General features: G+C 42.6%; 1 protein-coding gene across 1 annotated transcript in view; it reads left to right on the top strand.

Annotated features, from left to right (window-relative positions):
- The window catches only part of PCNX1 (pecanex 1), a gene marked incomplete in the record, with an annotated part of 752,914 nt that overhangs the window by 433,797 nt on the left and 291,554 nt on the right, over positions 1–27,563 (top strand). Inside the window, 2 exon segments of the mRNA XM_053711389.1 lie at positions 453–563; positions 8,492–8,583. Coding sequence (XP_053567364.1) covers positions 453–563; positions 8,492–8,583 — 203 coding nt within the window.

The following is a 27,563-nucleotide window of genomic DNA, read 5'->3' as shown; positions in this document are numbered from 1 at the left end:
CTCCTCCCATTAAGATGGAAAACATAAATTATGCTTATCTGATAATTTCATTTCCTTCTGTAGGAGGAGAGTCCACCACACCCGCCCATTTCTCTGGTGGGCGGACCTAAATTTATTAATAATCTTCTAGCACCATTTATACTCTATTTCTCCTCTGTTCCTTGTTCCCTTGGCAGAATGACTGGGGGATGAGGGGAGTGGGGGAGGTATTTAAGCCTTTGGCTGGGGTTTCTTTGCCTCCTCCTGGTGGCCAGGTTCTTAATTCCCACAAGTAATGAATGAAGCAGTGGACTCTCCTCCCACAGATGATAAGGAAATTATCAGGTAACCATAATTTGTTTTCAGGGTAGTGTAAACAATTTGCATGAGTCAAAAGCCGCTACATATTTACAGAATAGTATAAAAAATATAAATAGCATATGAAATAACTATCTTTGTCTTTCCTTCCACAGTGTTCACCCTTTCTTTTCCAGTTGTCTTTTTTATCGGCCTCTTACCTCAGGTCAACACTTTTGTCATGTATCTATGTGAACAAGTGGATATACACGTGTTTGGAGGCAATGGTGAGTGCTTAACATTGTTGTTTTTTCATTTTGAAATTGAATGTGTGGTGTGCCAAAGGTCACTATTTGATATATCTTCAGTCAGCTTTCCCTAAAGATGTGTTGAGAAGAAATTAGCATTTTCTGTTTGTTTTCAAATCATTGTACACATCTATATAAGTTCTATATTTTCTTTGCATGGATAAGGGTTATTGTTCACATGTTTAAATTGTGTTCTTTTGTAAGCATGATAGACTTTTTTTATTCAAAGTCTCTGTAATCTCTTCATAGTTTTTTTTTTTTTTTTTTTTTTTTAATTGGGCAATATATTTCTCAGAGCTTCCTATAATTTTCTTATGTTACAGTTTAAGTATAATTTTATATATTATATATAATTTTCATAGTTCTCACATTATTGACATTAATAGTTCTTCTTTAAAGGGCCATAATAGTAAAAAAAATGACAGGCTCTAATTTGTTTGATCATATATTTTTAAGACTATCGACCCTACAGGCCTCTGTTTTAAATCCTGCAAAGGCGATTTCAGCTTGAGACCAGCAGTGCTTTGTGAATCCTGAGCTGTACTTCTACTGTGTGTTTATCCCCTTTGCAGGGTTAAACACACAGTAGCACAGAATCGAGTAAATTAAGTCACCTCCAAATTTGTTAAAGGGGGTGGTCATTTCTGTCCAGTATTCCTTATAAGAGCAGTATGTATCGCTGAGGAGTATTAAAGGGTCATAACAGTTGAACAATCACATGTTTGTTAGAGCAAGTCATTTTAAAATTATCAAGGAAAAACATGTACATAAATTGGATATTGTCTTTAAACCTTAGTTAAAAACCCCTGAAGTGTTCCCGGTACCTTCCTTGGTGGCGGACATTATAACCAAGGAGTGGGATAAACCTGGTGTTCCATTTTCCCCTTCTCCAAATTTGAAAAGACCGTTTCCTGTTCCGAATAGTAATTTGGGAGAGTGGAGTACTTGTCCCTATATATATATATATATATATATATATATATATATATATATATATATATATATATATATAGGTATACAGCGTCATTTCCACCCTGGCTTAGTGCACTACTATCCTGCAGGAAGATAGCACACCTTTCAAGGACCTAATGGGTAGGAAATTAGGATATCTTAGAAAGGTCTTCCTTCAGGGAGGTTTGCTTTTCCGCCCCACTGTAGGCATTGCTGTGGTGGCTGGGGCTGCCACCTTTTGGTGCGACTCCTTATCCCAACTGATTTCGGTAGAATCCCATTTGGAGGATGTCTAAGACCGCATTCAGGCCCTGAAAATGGCCAATTCCAAAATTTGTGATGGCATTATTCAAATTATTTGTTGCAATGCCAAGAACTTGCTAGCTAAAACAGCTCTCTGGCTAAAGTCTTGGTCAGCGGACATAGTAACCTAGACTTGGAGACCATGTTTGGCCTTTAGGGAAAATCCTTATTTGGCCCAGGACTGGATTCCATCATTTCTACTGTTACTGGTGGAAAGTTTGCCTTTCTACCCTCCTATGGGACTTTTCACTCCTTTTGTCCGAACAAGACACAGAGAGGAGCGCTTTAGTCCAGAGCGCTCAGTTATTACCTGGAAGCCTATTCCTTCTATCAATGGCCTCGGGGAAGCCGAAAAGATAACAGCCTTTCTACGCTGTGTAGACTATCTGGTATATATGGAAGTTGTGATCCCTGTGCCACAGGCAGAAAGGGGAAGAGGATTCTATTCAAACCTATTCATCGTTCCCAAGAAGGAGGGAACTTTTCGTCCCATTTTAGACCTTAAGTGCCTCAACAAATTTGTAAGGGTACCCTCTTTCAAAATGGAAACACTCATGTCAATTCTTTCTCTCGATCAGGAAGGTCAATGCATGGCTACCATAGATTTGAAGAATGCATACCTTCATATTCCAATTCACTGAGATCTTTACCAGTACCTTCATTTTGCTTTTCTGGACAAGCATTACAAATTCATAGCTACATAGGCTCCCAGGATTTTTACCCAGTCTTTCCCCACTGTATTCAGACTACAGGGCATTATGGTAGCGCCATACTTGGACGAAATCTTCACAGTTAGCGATATCTCACACCGAGAAGTTACTTTGGTATCTTCTGACACATGGCTGAAAATTTAAATCTGGAATACCGTTCACTCATTCCCAACACGAGAGTGAAATTCCTAGGGATCAACATCGATTCTATCAGCATGTGTATTTAAAGGGATAGTAAACCCCAAAAAACTTCTTTGACTTGTTCAAAACTTCTGTAAATAATACACCTATTTCTAATTGGTACCTATTTAAAAAAAATTCTTTCATTTTCTTATTTTATAACTACTGTGCCAAACGCATTTTTTGCCCATTATGAGCCCTATTATGATGTTCTACCTAGGTTGAAATCATGGCGGCCCGCATGCGCATTAAAATTATTATTCAATTGCCAACGCGTGCGCAGAATCATCCCTCCTTTACTTTTTCTAGCAGCGCTTCACAATCCAAGTGCCAGATTCTGGGTGGACATGTGGATCGTGAGTGGCGCACCAGAGCGCTGAAGTTCTGGGGACCATGGACGTTGAAGAGGAAGGAGCGGCAGCAGATTTAGCGGTGTCGTTTGAGGTAAGTTCACAAAGTACCCTTAGACTAACGAGCATGTTATATGGAGTACTACAAATTACTTAAAAAATACAAATATGGCCGCTGTAGTGCGCATGCGAATTCCTTATTTAGCAAGTGCGCATGCCCTGTGGGCTGAAACTAATATTAAAATCAAGAGACCCAAGCGCTTTGCCATTGGATGGGGGGCGGTAGCAGGATTAAAAAACTACACCTCCTTTTGTGCGTGGTCATTATCCCTCTTTTCAAACCAACTTTAAAATAAAAATAATCGTATGTAGAATCTTCGCTTTTCGCCACAGTTTTATTTGATAGAATATATCATAGTTGTTATAATATTGTGTTTTAGGTAAAATTTTGCATAATTTTCTAACCCTTTAAGCTTCAGGCTGCCTGCCATCTACTTCTATCCACTCGTCGGGCCTTCGGTGGCTCAATACATGGAGGTGTTTGGTCTTATGGTTGTGGCTTTGGATGCTATTACCTTTGCTCGCTTTCATCTGAGACCTCTACAGTTATGTATGCTCAGGCAATGGAATGGAAATCATTTACACCTGTCTCAGGTAATATATTGAGATCCAGATAAGAGAGTCTCTCTCTCTCATGGTTTCTGTCTCGGGAGCCCATTCTCCAGGGTATGTGCTTCCTGCGCCCATCCAGATGCGAGTTTGACAGGCTGGGGTGCTGAGTGGGGTTCTCTAATAGCTCAGGGAACCTGGCAACCAGAAGAAATGATTCTCCCGATCAAGGTTCTGGAGTTGAGGGCCATCTTTAATGCTCTTCTGTCGTGGCCCCAGTTACATTCACTTAGTTATATTTGTTTTCTATCGGACAACCTCATTACCGTGGCTTATGTTAACCACAAGGACGTAATTTGCAGCTCTCTGGCAATGCTGGAGGTGTCTCATGTTCTTCAATAGGCAGAGACATACCAGTGTCAAATATCAGCCATCCACATTCCAGGTGTGGAAAACTGGGAAGCAGATTTTCTGAGCAGGCAGACTCTTCACTCCTGGGAATGGTCTCTAAACCAGGAGGTTTTTTGCAAGATCACCCTCAGGTGGTGTTGCCTGGAGATGGATCTGATTGCTTCCCGTCAATGCCAAACTACCGAGATACGGGTTGAGATCGAGAGATCCTCGGGTAGAGTTGGTGGGTGGTTTAGCAGTTCCATGGCATTTTAATCTAGTGTAGCTCCAATTTTTCTGTTCCCTCGAGTAATAACTCGGATCAAGCAGGAGGGAATTTCAGAGATCATTTTAGCCTCTCATGGGCACACAGGACTTGGTATACAGACCTCATGAGAATGTTGTCTGCTTCTCCATGGCAACTGCCTCAGGAGCCTGACCATCTGGCGCAGGGTCCATTGTTCTTTCAAAATCTAGTTTCTCTGAGGCTTACTGCGTTTGCCAGAGAGGATTCTCTGAGGCGGTTATTGATACTCTGGTTCAGACACGAAAGCCTGTTACCAGACGTATTTACCATAATATATGGAGGGCTTATCTGTCTTGGTGTGAGAAACATGGGCTCCCTTGGCACAGGGTGAAGACTCAACGTATCCTTCAGTTTCTACAGGATGGCCTGTTGGTTAGTTCTCTTAAAGGTCAGATTTCTGCTCTTTCTGTATTGTTGCATAAGAGGTTGGCTCGTTTAACAGGTGTTTGTTCAAGCTATTGCTAGAATTAGACCTGTTTTCAAACTAATTGCTCCTTCATGGAGCCTTAATCTTGTTCTTAGAGTTACACAGGCTTCGTTTAAGCATATGCAATCTATTGATATTAACTTAATAGCTATTTCATCTGCTCCGTAGAGCTTCGGAATTTTCTGCCCTCCAGTGGGATCAGCCTTATCTGGTGTTCCAATCGGATAAGGCTGTACTTTGGACAAAGACTGAGTTTACCTAAGGTTTTTTCAACTCATAATATCAATAAAGAAATTGTTGTTCAATCTTTGTCCCAATCCTCCTTCCTCCGATGAGAGGTTATTTCATAATCTGGATGTTGTTGGAGCTTTAAAGTTTTATTTTCATGCTACCAAGTAATTTAATCTATCATCTTTGTTTTCTGGAAAGCGCAATGGTCAGAAGGCCACAGCTGATACTCTCCTTCTGGCTCAGAACCCAGACGTACTGCTACTTAGCTTTTTTTTCACCTATTGCTCCTTCTTCTTAATCTTGTCCTTTGAGTTCTTCAATGGGCTCCTATGCATTCTATTGATATTATGTGCCCTGAAATCAGGGATACTGTTTTTCTCTTCAGATGGTGACATTTCCTCTGGGGATGAAGAATACTCATCTGAGGTTAAACCTGATATTTCAACTAAACAAAAAAAGCGTAACATATTTGTTCTCTCTTAAGAGGTCCTAGTTTCTTTAGGGGTTAAAGATCTTAAAGTTTCTGATGATTCAAGTATCTGAACTTGATGGCATGGATTCAAGTATCTGAACTTGATGGCATGGAACACTTAATACTTAGACATAGGGGATTATGTGAATCTATCCGAAGGTCTGGAAGGCCTTTATTTCTTGGTGTATAAATATTTTTTTTCTGGTATTCTTTCAGGATACCTAGGATTCTGCAGTTTTTGCAGGATGGTCTAGATACGGGCCTATCTGTCAACTCTTTGAAAAGGCAAATGTCTGCTCTTTGTTTTGTTCCACAGGAAGATTGCGAATCTTCCTTATTTTTATAGTTTTGTTCAGGCTTTGGATTGTATTAGACCTGTTATCAAGCCTATTTCTCTTCTAGGTAATCTTAACCTTGTGTTAAGGGTTTTGCAGGTGCCTCCTTTTGAACCTATGCATAAATTGGACATTAAACTACTTTCTTGGAAAGTGTTTGCTTTTGGCTATTGCTGATGCTAGAAGAGTTTGAGTTGTCTGCTCTTTCTTTTTGGACTTTTTTTTTTTTTTTTTTTTAGCAGAGAGATTTTTCCTCTTTTGTGTCCTAATCCTAAGAATGCTTCTGAAAGATCTTTGCTTTCTCTGGATGTTTATTGAAATATTATGCTACTAAGAATTTTAGACCAACTTTTAGTTCTTTTTTTATGGCCCTATAAAAGGTCAGAAAACTTCTGCTATTTCTTTTGCCTCTTGGTTAAAAAATTTGATATACAAAGCTTATTTGGAGGCGGGTCAGCCACTGCAGCGGATTACTGCTCATTCTACTGGGTCAGTTGCCACTTTAATGGGCTTTCAAGAATGAGGCTTTTCAGTTGATGAAATTTGCAAGGCAGCTACTTGGTCTTTTTTGCATACTTCTACTAAATTCTACTCTATTAGATGTTTTTGCTTCTTCTGAAGCAGTCTTTGGGAGAAAGGTTCTTCAGGCACTTGTCTGTTTGATTTCTTAGCCTGTTTACACATTATTAAACCCATGATATTTAGTACCACTGAGCCGTCCACCTCTGAGGGGTATCCGTCCCGTGAGGTGCATTCCCTGCATTCATCTATTACACATGCAGCTTCCCATTGCACTGCTAATCCTCCTTAGGTAGGGGCTCTCTTACCGCCAGACTTTACTGAACAGCTTCAAGCAGCAGTTTTTGCGGCCTTCAGGGCTTTACCTTGCCCTGCTAAGCGCAAGCGAAAGGTCAAATATTGCTATCCTTCCCAGGGGTCATCTACCAACTTGTTCGATTATCTGATACTAGATTATCCGCTGATGAGGACACCTCTGATACTTCATAGGATGCTCTTTCTGGGTTGTAATCTGCCTCTAAACCTCCGGCTGCAGAGGAACCAGCCTTTAGATTTAGGATCGAGCACTTATGCTTTCTGTAGTGTTGGCTACTTTAGAGGTTCCAGAACCTAAATTACCAGAGGAACCTTCTATTCCTAAACTTGATAAGGTTTATGAGGACAGGGTAGTGTCACAGACTTTCCCGGTTCCCGTAAAGATGGCTAATATTATTAGGAATGAATGGGAGAGACTTGGATATTATTTTTCCCCTTCTTCCTTTTAATTGAGAGTCTGGAACCGGGAACAATTGTGGGGTTCTGTCCCTAAGGTGGATAGAGCTATCCCTATGCTTGCTAAGCGCACTACTATCCCGCTTGAGGATAGTTCGTCGTTTAAGGAGCCCATGGATAAGAAGCTAGAAACTCTGTTAAGAAAGATGTTTCGGCACACGGGGTATTTGTTTCAACCTGCAGTGGCGGTTGCTGCGGTGGCTGGAGCCGCTACCTATTGGTGCAACTATCGGAGATGATCGAGGTGGAAACTCTCTTTGACGAGATCCAGGAAATAATTAAGGCCTTGAGGGTCGCTAATTCTTTTATCTGTGATACTAATATGTAGATGATTCCCCTGAATTCCAAGACGTCAGGTTTTTCTCTTCTAGCCCGCAGGGAACTCTGGCTGAAGTCTTGGTCATGACTTCAAAATCTAGATTACTTTCCCTTCCATTTAAGGGGAAGATTCTTTTCGGTCCAGGCCTGGACTCAATCATATCCATGGTCACGGGGGGCAAAGGTGCCTTTCTACCGCAGGGTATGAAGAATAAAACTAAAGGACAGGGTCCTAATTTTCGTCCATTTCGTTCGGATAAATCCCAACACCAGCAGCCCTCCGCAAAGCCTGAACAGTCTAAGGGAACTTGGAAACCGTCTCAATCTTGGAATAAATCCAAACAGAACAAGAAACCCGCTGAGACTAAATCGGCATAAAATCGGCATAAAGGGATCAGTCGCTAGATCATGTGATTGATCCGATACATATGATCTAAACCAGGTAAACGGACGATCAGCAATACCAGCGTTTTTTAGTTTGAGCAGTAGTATGTCGTGGTCTACTGTGTCAAAAGCCTTTGCAAAATCAAGGAAAATAGCTCCATTATTACCCTATTACCACCTTATAAAGTACTATTACCACCTTATAAAGAAAACATAATTTATGTTTACCTGATAAATTAATTTCTTTCTCGTTAGGGATAGTCAACGAACCCGCGGCAGTTCTAGTGTGCATCTCTTTACCCTACTATCTTCTTTGCTTCTTTCTCTTTTCCTTGACCATTCATATTGCTGGGAGAGGGAGGGAACTGAGAGCTATATTTAAAGATTTGTTGTAGGACGTCTTTGCCTCCTCCTGGTGGCCAGGAAGTGAATTCCACAAATCAGGTATTTCATGGACTATCCACACCAAGAAAGAAATTAATTTATAAGGGATACATACATTTTTTTTCTTTGAATGCATAATTCTATCTAGCATTTATTTAGTGTTTAATGTCCCTGTAAGCATTTTATTATTAAGGGTTTATATGAATTTGTAAACTCATAATTGCTTGTGTTTGCACTAATCAATCTTTTGATGTTATATTTTGCAGCAACCACCAGCTTGATGGCAGCAATCTACAGCTTTATCCGTAGCATTGTGGCAGTAGCTTTACTCTATGGGCTTTGTTATGGTGCTCTAAAAGTGAGTCATTTTTGCACTTATATTTTTGGTGATGAAAACATAATTTACTGATCTGTAAAAATACAAATGTGACTTGCTGTTTCTTAAATATTCGTGTATATACTGTAATATGCAATTCAATATAGATAACTTGGTTCTCAATTGCATAGTTTGCACTAAATTACTGAGCAACAAAGAGGGTTTATCTTATCATAGCAGTACACAAAACAAGAAACATAGATTTTCTTCTTAAAACGGGGAGAGTCCACAGCTGCATTCATTGCTTCTGGGAAATACAGAACCTGGCCACCAGGAGAAGGCAAAGACTCCCCAGCCAAAGGCTTAAATACCTGCCTCACTTCCCTCATCCCCCAGTCATTCTTTGCCTTTCCTCACAGGAGGGAAACTAGGTTCTTAGGGACAGTTTTTGTCCTGTAGTATCCCCTTTTGGATCCTATATACTTGGGGGTCTGGAGGATTGTTATGCAGTCTCTCTTACCATCAACCGATGGGAGTTTTAGGATGCTCGTTCATTCGTTAATTCCTTGACCTTGTAGGTCTTCTGAGGGTTAATCCAGTCTGGATCTTTAGAGACTGTCATATTCTCTTAATCAGGGAGTTCTGGTCTCTTTTGGGCTCTTCCTTTGTCTTCAGACTTTGTGGGTGTTATCTTAGAGGCCTTTTGGGGTTGAGTGGACAGCCACTGGAATACATCACGAGAGATCAGAGTTCAAGACTCCATGGGGTATGGCATGCATCAACTTTGATGCAAATTTAATTTCCAGGTAACTTTGTGGTTGTTCCGCAAGGTTTTTGGTCTTGACCCAGGACCTAGTTTTGGGGGTCCGGTTTTTTAACCTAGTCCTTCTCTTTGACTTGGCCTTTTGGTTACTCTGTTTTCAAGATTTTAATAGTCTTGGATCTGTCTGGCGTTCAGTAGAAGACTTATTTTCCCGGTCCTGGGGAAATCTCCTTGTTCCTACTGGGGCGGTTCTTTTTATCTCTTATGAAGATATAGAGGAGGGGTTTTCCTGTGAATTTCTTTACTGGAATATTCCTGGGTTTCTTCGTTTTCCTTCTATTTGGAAGGATCTGGTCTACTGCACCTATTCAGTTGGCTCCTCCTAAGGTAGTTTTCCTCATCTGTCTCTAGGAGTTCAGTGGGTTGATGGTTTCTCTTGTCTGCAGTGTACCCTCCCTTTGGGTTTCTTGGAGTAATGAGGATAGGTATCCTTGATTCCGAGTTAGTCTTTCTAGGTGTCTGTGCCTCCCTTCTGCTTCTTTTCCTTCGGAACCATTGGTTGGAGATTCATTATCTGATCTCTAGGCCTTGGCGATGCTGGGATTTTCTTCTGTTAAGTGTGATCAGTCCACGGGTCATCATTACTTCTGGGATATTACTCCTCCCCAACAGGAAGTGCAAGAGGATTCACCCAGCAGAGCTGCATATAGCTCCTCCCCTCTACGTCACTCCCAGTCATTCTCTTGCACCCAACGACTAGATAGGATGTGTGAGAGGACTATGGTGATTATACTTAGTTTTATATCTTCAATCAAAAGTTTATTTTAAAATAGCACCGGAGTGTGTTATTACCTCTCTGGCAGAGTTTGAAGAAGAATCTACCAGAGTTTTGCTATGATTTTAGCCGGAGTAGTTAAGATCATATTGCTGTTCTCGGCCATCTGAGGAGTGAGGTAAACTTCAGATCAGGGGACAGCGGGCAGATGAATCTGCATAGAGGTATGTAGCAGTTTTTATTTTCTGACAATGGAATTGATGAGAAAATCCTGCCATACCGATATAATGTCATGTATGTATACTTTACACTTCAGTATTCTGGGGAATGGTACTTCACTAGAATTACACTGTAAGAAATACATAAAGCTGTTTAATAACTAGAGATTATGTTTAACGTTTTTGCTGGAATGTAAAATCGTTTTCATTTGCTGAGGTACTGTGTGAATAAATGTTTGGGCACTATTTTTCCACTTGGCAGTTGCTTAATCTGTTTTTCTGACAGTTTCTGTTCTCCCTCACTGCTGTGTGTGAGGGGGAGGGGCCGTTTTTTGGCGCTTTTTCTATGCATCAAATATTTCAGTCAGCAACTCATTGTATTCCCTGCATGATCCGGTTCATCTCTACAGAGCTCAGGGGTCTTCAAAACTTATTTTGAGGGAGGTAATTTCTCTCAGCAGAGCTGTGAGAATTATAGTTTGACTGAGATAAAAAACGTTTATTCTGTAATTTGTTTCCTGCTTTCAGAATTTGTTATCTTTGCTAATGGGATTAAACCTTTGCTAAAGTTGTGTTGTTTACAAGGATTGAGGCTATAACTGTTTCAATTTATTAATTTTCAACTGTCATAGATCTTCTGTGCTTCTTAAAGGCACAGTACATTTTAATATTATTCTAATTGAATTGTATTTCCAAGTTGCAAGTTTATTTGCTAGTGTGTTAAACATGTCTGATTCAGAGGATGATACCTGTGTCATTTGTTGCAATGCCAAAGTGGAGCCCAATAGAAATTTATGTACTAACTGTATTGATGCTACTTTAAATAAAAGTCAATCTGTACAAATTGAACAAATTTCACCAAACAACGAGGGGAGAGTTATGCCGACTAACTCGCCTCACTTGTCAGTACCTACATCTCCCGCTCAGAGGGAGGTGCGTGATATTGTAGCGCCGAGTACATCTGGGCGGCCATTACAAATCACATTACAGGATATGGCTACTGTTATGACTGAGGTTTTGGCTAAATTACCAGAACTAAGAGGTAAGCGTGATCACTCTGGGGTGAGAACAGAGTGCGCTGATAATATTAGGGCCATGTCAGACACTGCGTCACAGGTGGCAGAACATGAGGACGGAGAACTTCATTCTGTGGGTGACGGTTCTGATCCAAACAGACTGGATTCAGATATTTCAAATTTTAAATTTAAACTGGAAAACCTCCGTGTATTACTAGGGGAGGTGTTAGCGGCTCTGAATGATTGTAACACAGTTGCAATACCAGAGAAAATGTGTAGGTTGGATAAATATTTTGCGGTACCGACGAGTACTGAGGTTTTTCCTATACCTAAGAGACTTACTGAAATTGTTACTAAGGAGTGGGATAGACCCGGTGTGCCATTCTCACCCCCTCCGATATTTAGAAAAATGTTTCCAATAGACGCCACCACAAGGGACTTATGGCAAACGGTCCCTAAGGTGGAGGGAGCAGTTTCTACCTTAGCTAAGCGTACCACTATCCCGGTGGAGGATAGCTGTGCTTTTTCAGATCCAATGGATAAAAAGTTAGAGGGTTACCTTAAGAAAATGTTTGTTCAACAAGGTTTTATATTGCAACCCCTTGCATGCATTGCGCCGATCACGGCTGCAGCGGCATTCTGGATTGAGTCTCTGGAAGAGAACATTGGTTCAGCTACTCTGGACGACATTACGGACAGGCTTAGAGTCCTTAAACTAGCTAATTCATTCATTTCGGAGGCCGTAGTACATCTTACTAAACTTACGGCGAAGAATTCAGGATTCGCCATTCAGGCACGCAGGGCGCTGTGGCTAAAATCCTGGTCAGCTGATGTTACTTCTAAGTCTAAATTGCTTAATATACCTTTCAAAGGGCAGACCTTATTCGGGCCCGGGTTGAAAGAGATTATCGCTGACATTACAGGAGGTAAAGGCCATGCCCTGCCTCAGGACAAAGCCAAAGCCAAGACTAGACAGTCTAATTTTCGTTCCTTTCGTAATTTCAAAGCAGGAGCAGCATCAACTTCCTCTGCACCAAAACAGGAAGGAGCTGTTGCTCGCTACAGACAAGGCTGGAAACATAACCAGTCCTGGAACAAGGGCAAGCAGACTAGGAAACCTGCTGCTGCCCCTAAAACAGCATGAATTGAGGGCCCCCGATCCGGGATCGGATCTAGTGGGGGGCAGACTTTCTCTCTTCGCCCAGGCTTGGGCAAGAGATGTTCAGGATCCCTGGGCGCTAGAGATAATATCTCAGGGATACCTTCTGGACTTCAAATACTCTCCTCCAAGAGAGAGATTTCATCTGTCAAGATTGTCAACAATCCAGACAAAGAAAGAGGCGTTTCTACGCTGCGTACAAGAGCTCTTGTTAATGGGAGTAATCCATCCAGTTCCACGATCGGAACAGGGACAGGGGTTTTACTCAAATCTGTTTGTGGTTCCCAAAAAAGAGGGAACTTTCAGACCAATCCTGGACTTAAAGATCCTAAACAAATTCCTAAGAGTTCCATCGTTCAAGATGGAGACTATTCGGACAATTTTACCTATGATCCAAGAGGGTCAATACATGACCACTGTAGATTTAAAAGATGCTTACCTTCACATACCGATTCACAAAGATCATTATCGGTACCTAAGGTTTGCCTTCCTAGACAGGCATTACCAGTTTGTGGCTCTTCCATTCGGATTGGCTACAGCTCCAAGAATCTTCACAAAGGTTCTGGGTGCTCTTCTGGCGGTACTAAGACTGCGGGGAATCTCGGTAGCTCCATACCTAGACGACATTCTGATACAAGCTTCAAGCTTTCAAACTGCCAAGTCTCATACAGAGTTAGTGCTGGCATTTCTAAGGTCACATGGATGGAAGGTGAACGAAAAGAAAAGTTCACTCGTTCCACTCACAAGAGTTCCCTTCCTGGGGACTCTTATAGATTCTGTAGAAATGAAGATTTACCTGACAGAGGACAGGCTAACAAGACTTCAAAGTGCTTGCCGCACCCTTCATTCCATTCAACACCCGTCAGTGACTCAATGCATGGAGGTAATCGGCTTAATGGTAGCGGCAATGGACATAGTACCCTTTGCACGCTTACACCTCAGACCACTGCAACTGTGCATGCTAAGTCAGTGGAATGGGGATTACTCAGACTTATCCCCTTCTCTGAATCTGGATCAAGAGACCAGAAATTCTCTTCTATGGTGGCTTTCTCGGCCACATCTGTCCAGGGGGATGCCATTCAGCAGACCAGACTGGACAATTGTAACAACAGACGCCAGCCTTCTAGGTTGGGGTGCCGTCTGGAATTCTCTGAAGGCTCAGGGACAATGGAGTCAGGAGGAGAGTCTCCTGCCAATAAACATTCTGGAATTGAGAGCAGTTCTCAATGCCCTCCTGGCTTGGCCCCAGTTGACAACTCGGGGGTTCATCAGGTTTCAGTCGGACAACATCACGACTGTAGCTTACATCAACCATCAGGGAGGGACAAGAAGCTCCCTAGCTATGATGGAAGTATCAAAGATAATTTGCTGGGCAGAGTCTCACTCTTGCCACCTGTCAGCAATCCACATCCCGGGAGTGGAGAACTGGGAGGCGGATTTCTTAAGTCGTCAGACTTTTCATCCGGGGGAGTGGGAACTTCATCCGGAGGTCTTTGCCCAAATACTTCGACGTTGGGGCAAACCAGAGATAGATCTCATGGCGTCTCGACAGAACGCCAAGCTTCCTCGTTACGGGTCCAGATCCAGGAGCAGTCCTGATAGATGCTCTGACAGCACCTTGGGACTTCAGGATGGCTTACGTGTTTCCACCCTTCCCGTTGCTTCCTCGATTGATTGCCAGAATCAAACAAGAGAGAGCATCAGTGATTCTAATAGCACCTGCGTGGCCACGCAGGACTTGGTATGCAGACCTGGTGGACATGTCATCCTGTCCACCTTGGTCTCTACCTCTGAAACAGGACCTTCTGATACAGGGTCCCTTCAAACATTAAAATCTAACTTCTCTGAAGCTGACTGCTTGGAAATTGAACGCTTGATTTTATCAAGACGTGGATTTTCTGAGTCAGTTATTGATACCTTAATACAGGCTAGGAAACCTGTTACCAGAAAGATTTACCATAAGATATGGCGTAAATACCTATATTGGTGTGAATCCAAAGGTTACTCTTGGAGTAAGGTTAGGATTCCTAGGATATTGTCTTTTCTAGAAGAAGGTTTAGAAAAGGGTTTATCTGCTAGTTCATTAAAGGGACAGATCTCAGCTCTGTCCATTCTGTTACACAAACGTCTGTCAGAAGTTCCTGACGTCCAGGCTTTTTGTCAGGCTTTGGCCAGAATTAAGCCTGTGTTTAAAACTGTTGCTCCACCATGGAGTTTAAACCTTGTTCTTAATGTTTTACAGGGCGTTCCGTTTGAACCCCTTCATTCCATTGATATAAAGTTGTTATCTTGGAAAGTTCTATTTTTAATGGCTATTTCCTCGGCTCGAAGAGTCTCTGAATTATCAGCCTTACATTGTGATTCTCCTTATTTGATTTTTCATTCGGATAAGGTAGTCCTGCGTACTAAACCTGGGTTCTTACCTAAGGTAGTTACTAACAGGAATATCAATCAAGAGATTGTTGTTCCTTCTTTATGCCCAAATCCTTCTTCAAAGAAGGAACGTCTACTGCACAACCTGGATGTAGTCCGTGCTCTAAAATTTTACTTACAGGCAACTAAGGAATTTCGACAAACGTCTTCTCTGTTTGTCATTTACTCTGGGCAGAGGAGAGGTCAAAAAGCTTCCGCTACCTCTCTTTCTTTTTGGCTTCGTAGCATAATTCGTTTAGCTTATAAGACTGCTGGACAGCATCCTCCTGAAAGAATTACAGCTCATTCTACTAGAGCTGTGGCTTCCACTTGGGCCTTCAAGAATGAGGCCTCTGTTGAACAGATTTGCAAGGCTGCAACTTGGTCTTCGCTTCATACTTTTTCCAAATTTTACAAATTTGACACTTTTGCTTCATCGGAGGCTATTTTTGGGAGAAAGGTTCTTCAGGCAGTGGTTCCTTCTGTATAAAGAGCCTGCCTATCCCTCCCGTCATCCGTGTACTTTTGCTTTGGTATTGGTATCCCAGAAGTAATGATGACCCGTGGACTGATCACACTTAACAGAAGAAAACATAATTTATGCTTACCTGATAAATTCCTTTCTTCTGTAGTGTGATCAGTCCACGGCCCGCCCTGTTTTTAAGGCAGGTAAATATTTTTTAATTTATACTCCAGTCACCACTTCACCCTTGGCTTTTCCTTTCTCGTTGGTCCTTGGTCGAATGACTGGGAGTGACGTAGAGGGGAGGAGCTATATGCAGCTCTGCTGGGTGAATCCTCTTGCACTTCCTGTTGGGGAGGAGTAATATCCCAGAAGTAATGATGACCCGTGGACTGATCACACTACAGAAGAAAGGAATTTATCAGGTAAGCATAAATTATGTTTTTTTAATCTCTTTTGTCCTTGGGACATTGACAGTCACTTCTGTGATAGGACAGTTCGATCGGAGTGGGGGCCAGGAATTTTGACTGCTCTGTTTGGGCATCGACCACGTATATTGTCCCCCGAAGGATCCTTACTTAGGTTGGGAGGCCTTACAGTTGGTTGGGGACCCTTCCCCTAGCGGGTGGTTGGTTCTTCCTTATTGGTTAGGGTGTTGTCCTCCCTTACCACGTTTTCTAGTAGGGGGGGTGTTGGTCCGTCCTGCTTTCTGTGTTTTTTTCTCTTGTCCTTTTCCAGGAATGTCCTGGTGCAAGTTTGCTAGCTACACCGGTTGGCTAGTTACTGTTTGACGTTTTGTCTGACTGCATAGCCGATGGAAGCCTGCGACTTTCGTTTGTGGCGTACAAGGATGTTACTATTTCGTTCCTGTTCTGTTTTCTGGGGGGGGTTTTCTGACCTACGGGTGTTCAATTTATCTGTGCTAGTTAGTGGTCTCTGTTGCTGTAGTCTTGTTCTACCTTTTTTTTGTCCTTCCGGGGCTTCGGTTCCGGTTAAGGCTTTTTACTTTGGTTTCTTTTTGATCCACGTAGGAGGTGATCTGGATTTCTCCAACATTGGTGTGTCCGGTCCACGGCGTCATCCATTACTTGTGGGATATTCTCCTCCCCTACAGGGAAAGGCAAGGAGAGCACACAGCAAGAGCTGTCCATATAGCTCCCCCTCTGGCTCCTCCCCCCAGTCATTCTCCTTGCCGCTCTGAACAAGTAGCATCTCCACGGGAATGGTGAGGAGTTTGTGGTGTTAGTTGTAGTTTTTTATTTCTTCTATCAAGAGTTTATTTTAAAATAGTACTGGTATGTACTATTTACTCTGAAACAGAAAGAGATGAAGAGTTCTGTTTTAAAGAGGAGTATGATTTTAGCAGCAGTAACTAAAATCAATTGCTGTTCCCACGCAGGACTGTTGAGCCTAGAGAACTTCAGTTGGGGGGAACAGTTTGCAGACTTTTCTGCTCAAGGTATGACTAGCCATTTTTCTAACAAGACTGTGTAATGCTGGAAGGCTGTCATTTTCCCTCATGGGGATCGGTAAGCCATTTTCTTAGACTCAGATAGAATAAAGGGCTTATTATGGGCTATTAACTGGTGGACACTCTTAAGGGCTAAATCGATTGTTTATTTAAGTTTTTATTTAAAGTTTGAAGTGGATTTCACACTTTTATTATTTGGGGAACGTTTTTTATCGCCAGGCACTAGTTAAGACACCTTCCCAGTCAGGAAGGGCCTTTCACTGTATTAGGCAGAGCCTCATTTTCGCACCATTATTGCACAGTTTCTTTTAAGTACAGTGCATGCAGATGCATGTGAGAGGGTCTGGTGTCCACTGAAAACGTTCCTAGAAGGCTTGAAATACCCCCCTGGGATAGTTGAAGTCACAACAAAGGCTGTGGCTGGGACTGTAGTGGGGTTAAAATTGCAAACGGCTCCGTTTTCCACATTTTAAGGGTTAGCAGCTTGAAAATTGGGGTGCAATACTTTGAATGCATTAAGACACTGTGGTGAAAATTTGGTAAAGATTGGATAATTCCTTCATAGTTTTTCACATATTCAGTAATAAAGTGTGCCCTGACAGTAACGGTTTTCTTTTAAAACGGTTTTTGTACTTTATTAACCAGTTTAAGCCTGTTTAACATGTCTGTACCTTCAAATAGATCATGTTCTGTATGTATGGAAGCCAATGTGGTTCCCCCTTCAAATATATGTGATAATTGTGCCATAGCGTCCAAACACAGTAAGGACAGTATTGTCACAAATAGTAAGGTTGCCCAGGATGATTCCTCAGATGAAGGAAGTAGAGAGAGTTCTACATCTTCTCCTTCTGTGTCTATACCAGTTATGCCTGCGCAGGCGACCCCTAGTACTTCTAGCGCGCCAATGCTTGTTACTATGCAACAATTGTCGGCAGTAATGGATAACTCCATAGCTAATATTTTATCCAAAATGCCAGCATTTCAGAGAGAGCGCGATTGCTCTGTTTTAAACACTGTAGAGCAGGAGGGCGCTGATGATAATTTTTCTGTCATACCCTCACACCAGTCTGAAGTGGCAGTGAGGGAGGGTTTGTCAGATGGAGAAATTTCTGATACAGGAAGAATTTCTCAGCAGGCAGAACCTGATGTTGTGACATTTAAATTTAAATCAAAGCATCTCCGCGCATTACTTAAGGAGGTGCTATCTACTCTGGATGATTGTGACAATCTGGTCATCCCAGAAAACTTGTGCAAGATGGACAAGCTCCTAGAGGTCCCGGTACACCCTGATGCCTTTCCGATACCTAAACGGGTGGCGGACATAGTGAATAAGGAGTGGGAGAAGCCAGGCATACCTTTTGTCCCTCCTCCTATATTTAAGAAATTGTTCCCTATGGTCGACCCCAGGAAGGACATATGGCAAACAGTCCCTAAGGTCGAGGGGGCGGTTTCTACACTAGCCAAACGCACGACCATTCCCATTGAGGACAATTGTGCTTTCAAAGATCCTATGGATAAAAAATTGGAGGGTTTGCTTAAAAAGATTTTTGTACAGCAAGGTTACCTCCTTCAACCTATATTTGTGCATTATTCCTGTCACTACAGCGGCGTGGTTCTGGTTCGAGGAACTGGAAAAGTCGCTCAGTAGGGAGACTCCGTATGAGGAAGTCATAGACAGAATTCACGCACTTAAGTTAGCTAATTCCTTTATTTTAGACGCCGCTTTGCAGTTAGCGAGATTAGCGGCGAAAAATTCAGGGTTTGCAATTGTGGCGCGCAGAGCTCTCTGGCTAAAGTCTTGGTCGGCGGATGTATCTTCCAAGACAAAATTGCTTAATATCCCTTTCAAAGGTAAGACCCTTTTTGGGCCAGAATTGAAAGAAATTATTTCAGACATCACTGGGGGAAAGGGCCTTGCCCTCCCACAGGATAGGCCTTTCAAGGCTAAGAATAAGTCCAATTTTCGTTCCTTTCGCAATTTCAGGAACCGACCGGCTTCTAACTCGGCAGCCTCTAGACAAGAGGGTAACGCTTCCCAGACTAAACCAGCTTGGAAACCAATGCAAGGCTGGAATAAGGATAAACAGGGCAAGAAGCCTGCTGCTGCTACCAAGACAGCATAAAGGGTTAGCCCCCGATCCGGAACCGTATCTAGTAGGGGGCAGACTCTCTCTCTTTGCTCAGGCTTGGGCAAGGGATGTTCAGGATCCCTGGACACTAGAAATAGTCTCTCAGGGTTATCTTCTAGAATTCAAGGAACTACCCCCAAGGGGAAGGTTCCACATTTCTCACTTATCTTAAAACCAAATAAGTAGACAGACATTCTTACATTGTGTAGAAGGCCTGTTAAAGATGGGAGTAATACACCCAGTTCCAACTGTGGAACAAGGTCAGGGGATTTTACTCAAATCTGTTTGTAGTTCCCAAAAAAGAGGGAATTTTCAGACCAATTCTGGATTTAAAAATTCTAAATAAATTTCTCAGAGTTCCATCGTTCAAAATGGAAACCATTCGAACAATTTTACCTACAATCCAGGAGGGTCAATATATGAAATTTTCACAAAGGTGCTCGGGTCCCTTCTAGCGGTTCTAAGACCAAGGGGCATTGCAGTGGCACCTTATCTGGACGACATTCTAATTCAAGCGTTGTCTCTTTCCACGGCAAAGGCTCATACAGACATTGTTCTAGCCTTTCTCAGATCTCACGGGTGGAAGGTGAACGTAGAAAAGAGTTCCCTGTCTCCGTCGACAAGAGTTCCCTTTTTGGGAACAATAATAGATTCTTTTGAAATGAAGATCTTCCTGACAGAAGTCAGAAAGTCAAAGCTTCTAAACGCTTGTCAAGTTCTTCTCTCTATTCTGCAGCCTTCCATAGCTCAGTGCATGGAAGTAGTAGGGATTCATGGTTGCAGCAATGGACATAGTTCCTTTTGCTCAAATTCATCTAAGACCATTACAACTGTGCATGCTCCAGTAGACAGGATCACCTGTCTCAGGGAATGAGTTTCTGCAGAGAAGTGGGTCATTGTCACGACCGACGCCAGTCTATCAGGCTGGGGCGCGGTCTGGGATTCCCTGAAAACTCAGGTTTTATGGTCTCGGGAAGAGTCTCTTCTCCCGATCAACATCCTGGAACTGAGAGCGATATTCAATGCTCTCCGGGCTTGGCCTCATCTAGCGAAGGCCGGATACATAAGATTCCAGTCAGACAACATGACGACTGTAGCTTACATCAACCATCAGGAAGGAACAAGGAGTTCCTTGGCGATGAGAGAGGTATCCAAAATCATCAAATGGGCGGAGGATCACTCCTGCCACCTATCTGCAATCCACATCCCAGGAATAGACAACTGGGAGGCGGATTATCTGAGTCGTCAGATTTTCTATCTGGGGGAGTGGGAACTCCACCCGGAGGTGTTTGCCCAGTTGACTCAATTATGGGGCATTCCAGACATGGATCTGATCGCGTCTCGTCAGAACTTCAAGGTTCCTTGCTACGGGTCCAGATCCAGGGATCCCAAGGCCACTCTAGTGGATGCATTAGTGGCGCCTTGGTCGTTCAACCTAGCTTATGCGTTTCCACCGTTCCCTCTCCTTCCCAGGCTTGTAGCCAGGATCAAACAGGAGAAGGCCTCGGTGATTCTGATAGCTCCTGCGTGGCCGCGCAGGACTTGGTATGCAGACCTGGTGAATGTCATCGGCTCCACCATGGAAGCTACCTTTGAGACAGGATCTTCTAGTACAAGGTCCATTTGAACATCCAAATCTAATTTCTCTGTAGCTGACTGCTTGGAAATTGAACGTTTGATTTTATACAAGCGTGGGTTTTCAGATTCAGTGATAGATACTCTGGTCCAAGCCAGAAAACCTGCGACTAGAAAGATTTACCATAAAATATGAAAAAGATATATCTGTTGGTGTGAATCCAAGGGATTCTCCTGGAGTAAGATTAAAATTCCTAAGATCCTCTCCTTTCTCCAAAGAAGGTTTGGATAAGGGATTGTCAGCGAGTTCTCTAAAAGGACAGATTTCTGCTTTATCTGTCTTGTTATACAAACGACTGGCAGCTGTGCCAGAGGTACATGCTTTTGTACAGGCTTTGGTCAGAATCAAACCTGTTTACAGACCCTTGACTCCTTTTTGGAGTCTAAATTTAGTTCTTTCAGTTCTTCAGGGGGTTCCGTTTGAACCCTTACATTCCATAGATATCAAGTTGCTATCTTGGAAAGTTCTGTTTTTGGTTGCTATTTCTTCTGCTAGAAGAGTTTCTGAATTATCTGCTTTGCAGTGTGATCCACCCTATCTGGTGTTCCATTCAGATAAGGTTATTTTGCGTACCAAGCCTGTTTTTTTTCCAAAGGTTGTTTCCAACAAGAATTTTAACCAGGAAATAGTTGTTCCTTCTCTGTGCCCGAATCCAGTTTCAAAGAAGGAACGTTTGTTACACAATTTAGATGTAGTCCGTGCTTTAAAGTTCTATTTAGAAGCAACAAAGAATTTTAGACAAACCTCATCCTTGTTTGTCGTTTACTCTGGTAAGAGGAGAGGACAAAGAGCTACTGCTACCTCTCCTTCTTTCTGGCTGAAAAGCATTATCCTATTGGCTTATGAGACTGCCGGACGGCAGCCTCCTGATCGAATCACAGCTCACTCCACTAGGGCTGTAGCTTCCACATGGGCCTTCAAGAACGAGGCTTCTGTTTATCAGATATGTGAGGCAGCGACTTGGTCTTCACTGCACACTTTTGCCAAATTTTACAAATTTGTTATTTTTGCTTCTTCGGAGGCTGTTTTTGGGAGAAATGTTTTGCAAGCCATGGTGCCTTCTGTTTAGGTAACCTGATTTGCTCCCTCCCTTCATCCGTGTCCTAAAGCTTTGGTATTGGTTCCCACAAGTAATGGATGACGCCGAGGACCGGACACACCAATGTTGGAGAAAACAGAATTTATGCTTACCTGATAAATTACTTTTTCCAACGGTGTGTCCGGTCCACGGCCCGCCCTGGTTTTTTAATCAGGTTTGAAAAAAAATTTCTTTTTCTTTATACACTACAGTCACCACGGCACACTATAGTTTCTCCTTTTTTCTCCTAACCGTCGGTCGAATGACTGGGGGGCGGAGCCAGAGGGGGAGCTATATGGACAGCTCTTGCTGTGTGCTCTCCTTGCCTTTCCCTGTAGGGGAGGAGAATATCCCACAAGTAATGGATGACGCTGTGGAGCGGACACACCGTTGGAGAAAGTAATTTATCAGGTAAGCATAAATTCTGTTTTTTTTTTCCTTTCTTTCCTCTGCTACATCGGTAGAGTTCTTTCTACGCGACTTTGTTCTCTTGCAGACTGGTAGCTGCTCTTTTTTCGAGTTATGCTAGGGGCTTTCTTTCTCTGCTGAAGTAGTTTTTTATCGGGAATCCGGGTTGTGTCAGGCTGTGGTGCCATCAGAATGGGCCGCATTTTTGTTACCGCCAGTTTGCATTCAGTGTCCTCTATAAGCTTGGGTATTGATTTCCCAAAAGTAATGAATGCAGCTGTGGACTCTCCCCGTTTTAAGAAGAAAAACTTAAATTATGCCTACCTGATCATTTTCTTTTCTTCTGTACGGGGAGAGTCCACAGCTCCCCGCCTGTTTTTTTTTATGTGGGCGGCCTTAAAGGTACATGAAACCCAACTTTCTAATGTACTTCTATTATCTAATTTGCTTCATTCTCTTGGTATGCTTTGTTGAAAGAGCAGCAATGCACTACTGGTTTCTAACTGAACACATGAGTGAGCCAATGATATTCGATGTGTGTATATATATTAAATTAAATAATAGAAGTAAATTGGAAAGTTGTTTAAAATTGTATTCTCTATCTGAATCATGAAAGAACATTTTGGGTTTCATGTCCCTTTAAATTATTTTTTATCTGTTATTCTGGCACCTTTTTTTCACCCTGATATTTCTCCTACTGTTCCTTGTTCCCTTGGCAGAATGACTGGGGGATGAGGGAAGTGGGGGGAGGTATTTAAGCCTTTGGCTGTGGGGTCTTTGCCTCCTCCTGGTGGCCAGGTTCTGTATTTCCCAAAAGTAATGAATGCAGCTGTGGACTCTCCCAGTACAGAAGAAAAGAAAATCATCAGGTAAGCATAATTTAAGTTTTTGACGGCAAATAAGAACCATTTGCCTCAACATGTCTGCACAAATAGCAGACAAAGCTGTGTTTCCTTATCTGTACAGTGAAGTCAATCTCATGATTCAGATATAACATCTATTTTTAAACAACTTTACTTCTATAATTTAATTTGATTTGTTTTCTTGTTACTCTCTGTTAAAAGGCATACCTAGCTAGTCTCAGGCTCAGCAAAGCACTACTGGGAGCTAGCAAGTGATTGGTGGCTGCACATATTGTATATGCCTCTTGCCACTGGGTCACCCAATGTGTTCACCTAGCTTAGATTCCAGTAGTGAATTACTTTTCCTACAGGAAAGGATACCAAGAGAATGAAGAACAATTTGATCATATAAGTAAATTGGAAAGCTGTTTAAGATTCTATGCTCTTATCTGAACCATGAAAGAAAAAATAATTGTATTTCATGTCCCTTTAAATGCACAATGAATATTAACATTTTTTTCACTGCGTTAAGGCCGTATGTATAAGTGTAAGTTATATTTCTTTCTTCTGTTATGTGCGATCAGTCCACGGGTCATCATTACTTCTGGGATATAACTCCTCCCCAACAGGAAATGCAAGAGGATTCACCCAGCAGAGCTGATATAGCTCCTCCCCTCTACGTCAGTCCCAGTCATTCTCTTGCACCCAACGACTAGATAGGATGTGTGAGAGGACTATGGTGATTATACTTAGTTTTTATGACTTCAATCAAAAGTTTGTTATTTTACAATAGCACCGGAGCGTGTTATTACTTCTCTGGCAGAGTTTGAAGAAGAATCTACCAGAGTTTTCTACTATGATTTTAACCGGAGTAGTTAAGATCATATTGCTGTTCTCGGCCATCTGAGGGAGGTAAAGACTTCAGATCAGGGGACAGCGGGCAGATGAATCTGCATTGAGGTATGTAGCAGTTTTTATTTTCTGAATGGAATTGATGAAAAAATCCTGCTATACCGTTATAATGACATGTATGTATACACTTCAGTATTCTGGGAATGGTTTTTCACCGGAACTACTCTGTTAAAGGTCACTAATCCTTTTAATAAATATGTCATGTTAAACGTTTTTGCTGGAATGTAGAATCGTTTACATTGCTGAGGTACTGAGTAAATAAATGTTTGGGCATTATTTTCCACTTGGCAATTGTCTGCTTTAAATTGTGACAGTTTCGTTTCTCCTCACTGCTGTGTGTGAGAGGGAGGGGCCGTTTTTGGCGCTCTTTTGCTACGCATCAAATATTCCAGTCAGCTACTATTATATTTCCTGCATGATCCGGTTCACTGACAGATCTCAGGGGTCTTCAAACTTCTTTGAAGGGAGGTACATTCTCTCAGCAGAGCTGTGAGAATTTTTATTGACTGTGAATATAAACGTTACTCTATAATTTTTTATGTCAAATTTAGTTATTTACTAATGGGAACAAACCTTTGCTAAAAGTTGTGTTATTTTAAACCTGATGCTTTAACTGTTTTTCAGTTCATTATCTCAACTGTCATTTAATCGTTTAAGTACCTCTTTGAGGCACAGTACGTTTTTGCTAAAAAAGATTATAACCAGGTTGCAAGTTATTGCTAGTGTGTTAAACATGTCTGACTCAGAGGAAAATATCTGTGTCATTTGTTCCTATGCCAAGGTGGAGCCCAATAGAAATTTATGTACTAACTGTATTGATGCTACTTTAAATAAAAGTCAATCTGTACAATGTGAACAAATTTCACCAAACTGCGAGGGGAGAGTTATGCCGACTAACTCGCCTCACGCGGCAGTACCTGCATCTCCCGCCCGGGAGGTGCGTGATATTATGGCGCCTAATACATCTGGGCGGCCATTACAGATAACATTACATGATATGGCTACTGTTATGACTGAAGTTTTGTCTAAATTACCAGAACTAAGAGGCAAGCGTGATCACTCTGGGGTGAGAACAGAGTGCGCTGACAATACTAGGGCCATGTCTGATACTGCGTCACAGCTTGCAGAGCATGAGGACGGAGAGCTTCATTCTGTGGGTGACGGTTCTGATCCAAACAGATTGGATTCAGATATTTCAAATTTTAAATTTAAATTGGAGAACCTCCGTGCATTACTAGGGGAGGTCTTAGCAGCTCTCAATGATTGTAACACCATTGCAATACCAGAGAAACTGTGTAGGTTGGATAAATACTTTGCGGTACCGGCGAGTACTGACGTTTTTCCTATACCTAAGAGATTAACTGAAATTGTTACTAAGGAGTGGGATAGACCCGGTGTGCCGTTCTCACCCCCTCCAATATTTAGAAAGATGTTTCCAATAGACGCCACTACTCGGGACTTATGGCAAACGGTCCCTAAGGTGGAGGGAGCAGTTTCTACTTTAGCTAAGCGTACCACTATCCCGGTAGAGGATAGCTGTGCTTTTTCAGATCCAATGGATAAAAAATTAGAGGGTTACCTTAAGAAAATGTTTGTTCAACAAGGTCTTATATTACAACCCCTTGCATGTATCGCGCCGATTACGGCTGCGGCAGCATTTTGGATTGAGTCTCTGGAAGAGAACCTTAGTTCATCTACGCTAGATGATATTATGGACAGGCTTAGAGTCCTTAAACTAGCCAATTCATTCATTTCGGAGGCCGTAGTACATTTAACCAAACTTACGGCTAAGAACTCTGGATTCGCCATACAGGCACGTAGAGCACTGTGGCTAAAATCCTGGTCAGCTGATGTTACTTCTAAGTCCAAATTACTTAATATACCTTTCAAGGGGCAGTCTTTATTTGGGCCCGGGTTGAAAGAAATTATCGCTGACATTACAGGAGGTAAGGGCCACGCCCTACCTCAAGACAAAGCCAAAGCTAAGGCTAGACAGTCTAATTTTCGTCCCTTTCGGAATTTCAAAACTGGAGCAGCGTCAACCTCCACTGCACCAAAACAGGAAGGAGCTGTTGCTCGTTACAGACAAGGCTGGAAACCTAACCAGTCCTGGAATAAGGGCAAACAGGCCAGGAAACCTGCTGCTGCCCCAAAGACAGCATGAACCGAGAGCCCCCGATCCGGGACCGGATCTAGTGGGGGGCAGACTTTTTCTCTTCGCTCAAGCCTGGGCAAGAGATGTTCAGGATCCCTGGGCGCTGGAGATCATATCTCAGGGATACCTTCTAGACTTCAAATTATCTCCCCCAAAAGGGAGATTTCATCTGTCAAGGTTGTCAACAAACCAGATAAAGAAAGAAGCGTTTCTACGCTGTGTACAAGATCTGTTATTAATGGGAGTGATCCATCCAGTTCCGCGGTCGGAACAAGGACAAGGGTTCTACTCAAACCTGTTTGTGGTTCCCAAAAAAGAGGGAACTTTCAGGCCAATCTTAGATTTAAAGATTCTAAACAAATTCCTAAGAGTTCCATCGTTCAAAATGGAAACTATTCGGACAATCTTACCTATGATCCAAAAGGGTCAGTACATGACCACAGTGGATTTAAAAGATGCTTACCTTCACATACCGATTCACAAAGATCATCAACGGTATCTACGGTTTGCCTTCCTAGACAGGCACTACCAGTTTGTAGCTCTTCCATTCGGATTGGCTACGGCCCCAAGAATCTTCACAAAGGTTCTGGGTGCCCTTCTGGCGGTTCTAAGACCGCGAGGGATTTCGGTAGCTCCGTACCTAGACGACATTCTAATACAGGCTTCAAGCTTCCAAACTGCCAAGTCTCATACAGAGTTAGTTCTGGCATTTCTAAGGTCGCATGGATGGAAAGTGAACGAAAAGAAAAGTTCTCTTTTTCCTCTCACAAGAGTTCCATTCTTGGGGACTCTTATAGATTCTGTAGAAATGAAGATTTACCTGACAGAAGACAGGTTAACAAGGCTTCAGGATGCATGCCGTGTCCTTCATTCCATTCAACACCCGTCAGTGGCTCAATGCATGGAGGTGATCGGCTTAATGGTAGCGGCAATGGACATAGTACCTTTTGCACGCCTACACCTCAGACCGCTGCAATTGTGCATGCTAAGTCAGTGGAATGGGGATTACTCAGATTTGTCCCCTACCCTGAATCTGAATCAAGAGACCAGAAATTCTCTTCTATGGTGGCTTTATCGGCCACACCTGTCCAGGGGGATGCCATTCAGCAGGCCAGACTGGACAATTGTAACAACAGACGCCAGCCTACTAGGTTGGGGCGCTGTCTGGAATTCTCTGAAGGCTCAGGGATTATGGAATCAGGAGGAGAGTCTCCTTCCAATAAACATTCTGGAATTGAGAGCAGTTCTCAATGCCCTTCTGGCTTGGCCCCAATTAACAACTCAGGGGTTCATCAGGTTTCAGTCGGACAATATCACGACTGTAGCTTACATCAACCATCAGGGAGGGACAAGAAGCTCCCTAGCAATGATGGAAGTATCAAAGATAATTCGCTGGGCAGAGTCTCACTCTTGCCACCTGTCAGCAATCCACATCCCGGGAGTGGAGAACTGGGAGGCGGATTTCTTGAGTCGCCAGACTTTTCATCCGGGAGAGTGGGAACTTCATCCGGAGATTTTTGCCCAAATACTTCGACGTTGGGGCAAACCAGAGATAGATCTCATGGCGTCTCGCCAGAACGCCAAA

Source organism: Bombina bombina, chromosome 1, assembly GCF_027579735.1.
Source record: "Bombina bombina isolate aBomBom1 chromosome 1, aBomBom1.pri, whole genome shotgun sequence".
Lineage (NCBI taxonomy): Eukaryota > Metazoa > Chordata > Amphibia > Anura > Bombinatoridae > Bombina > Bombina bombina.
Note: the sequence above shows the minus strand (reverse complement) of the source record. Positions and strands in the feature narration are given on the sequence as shown.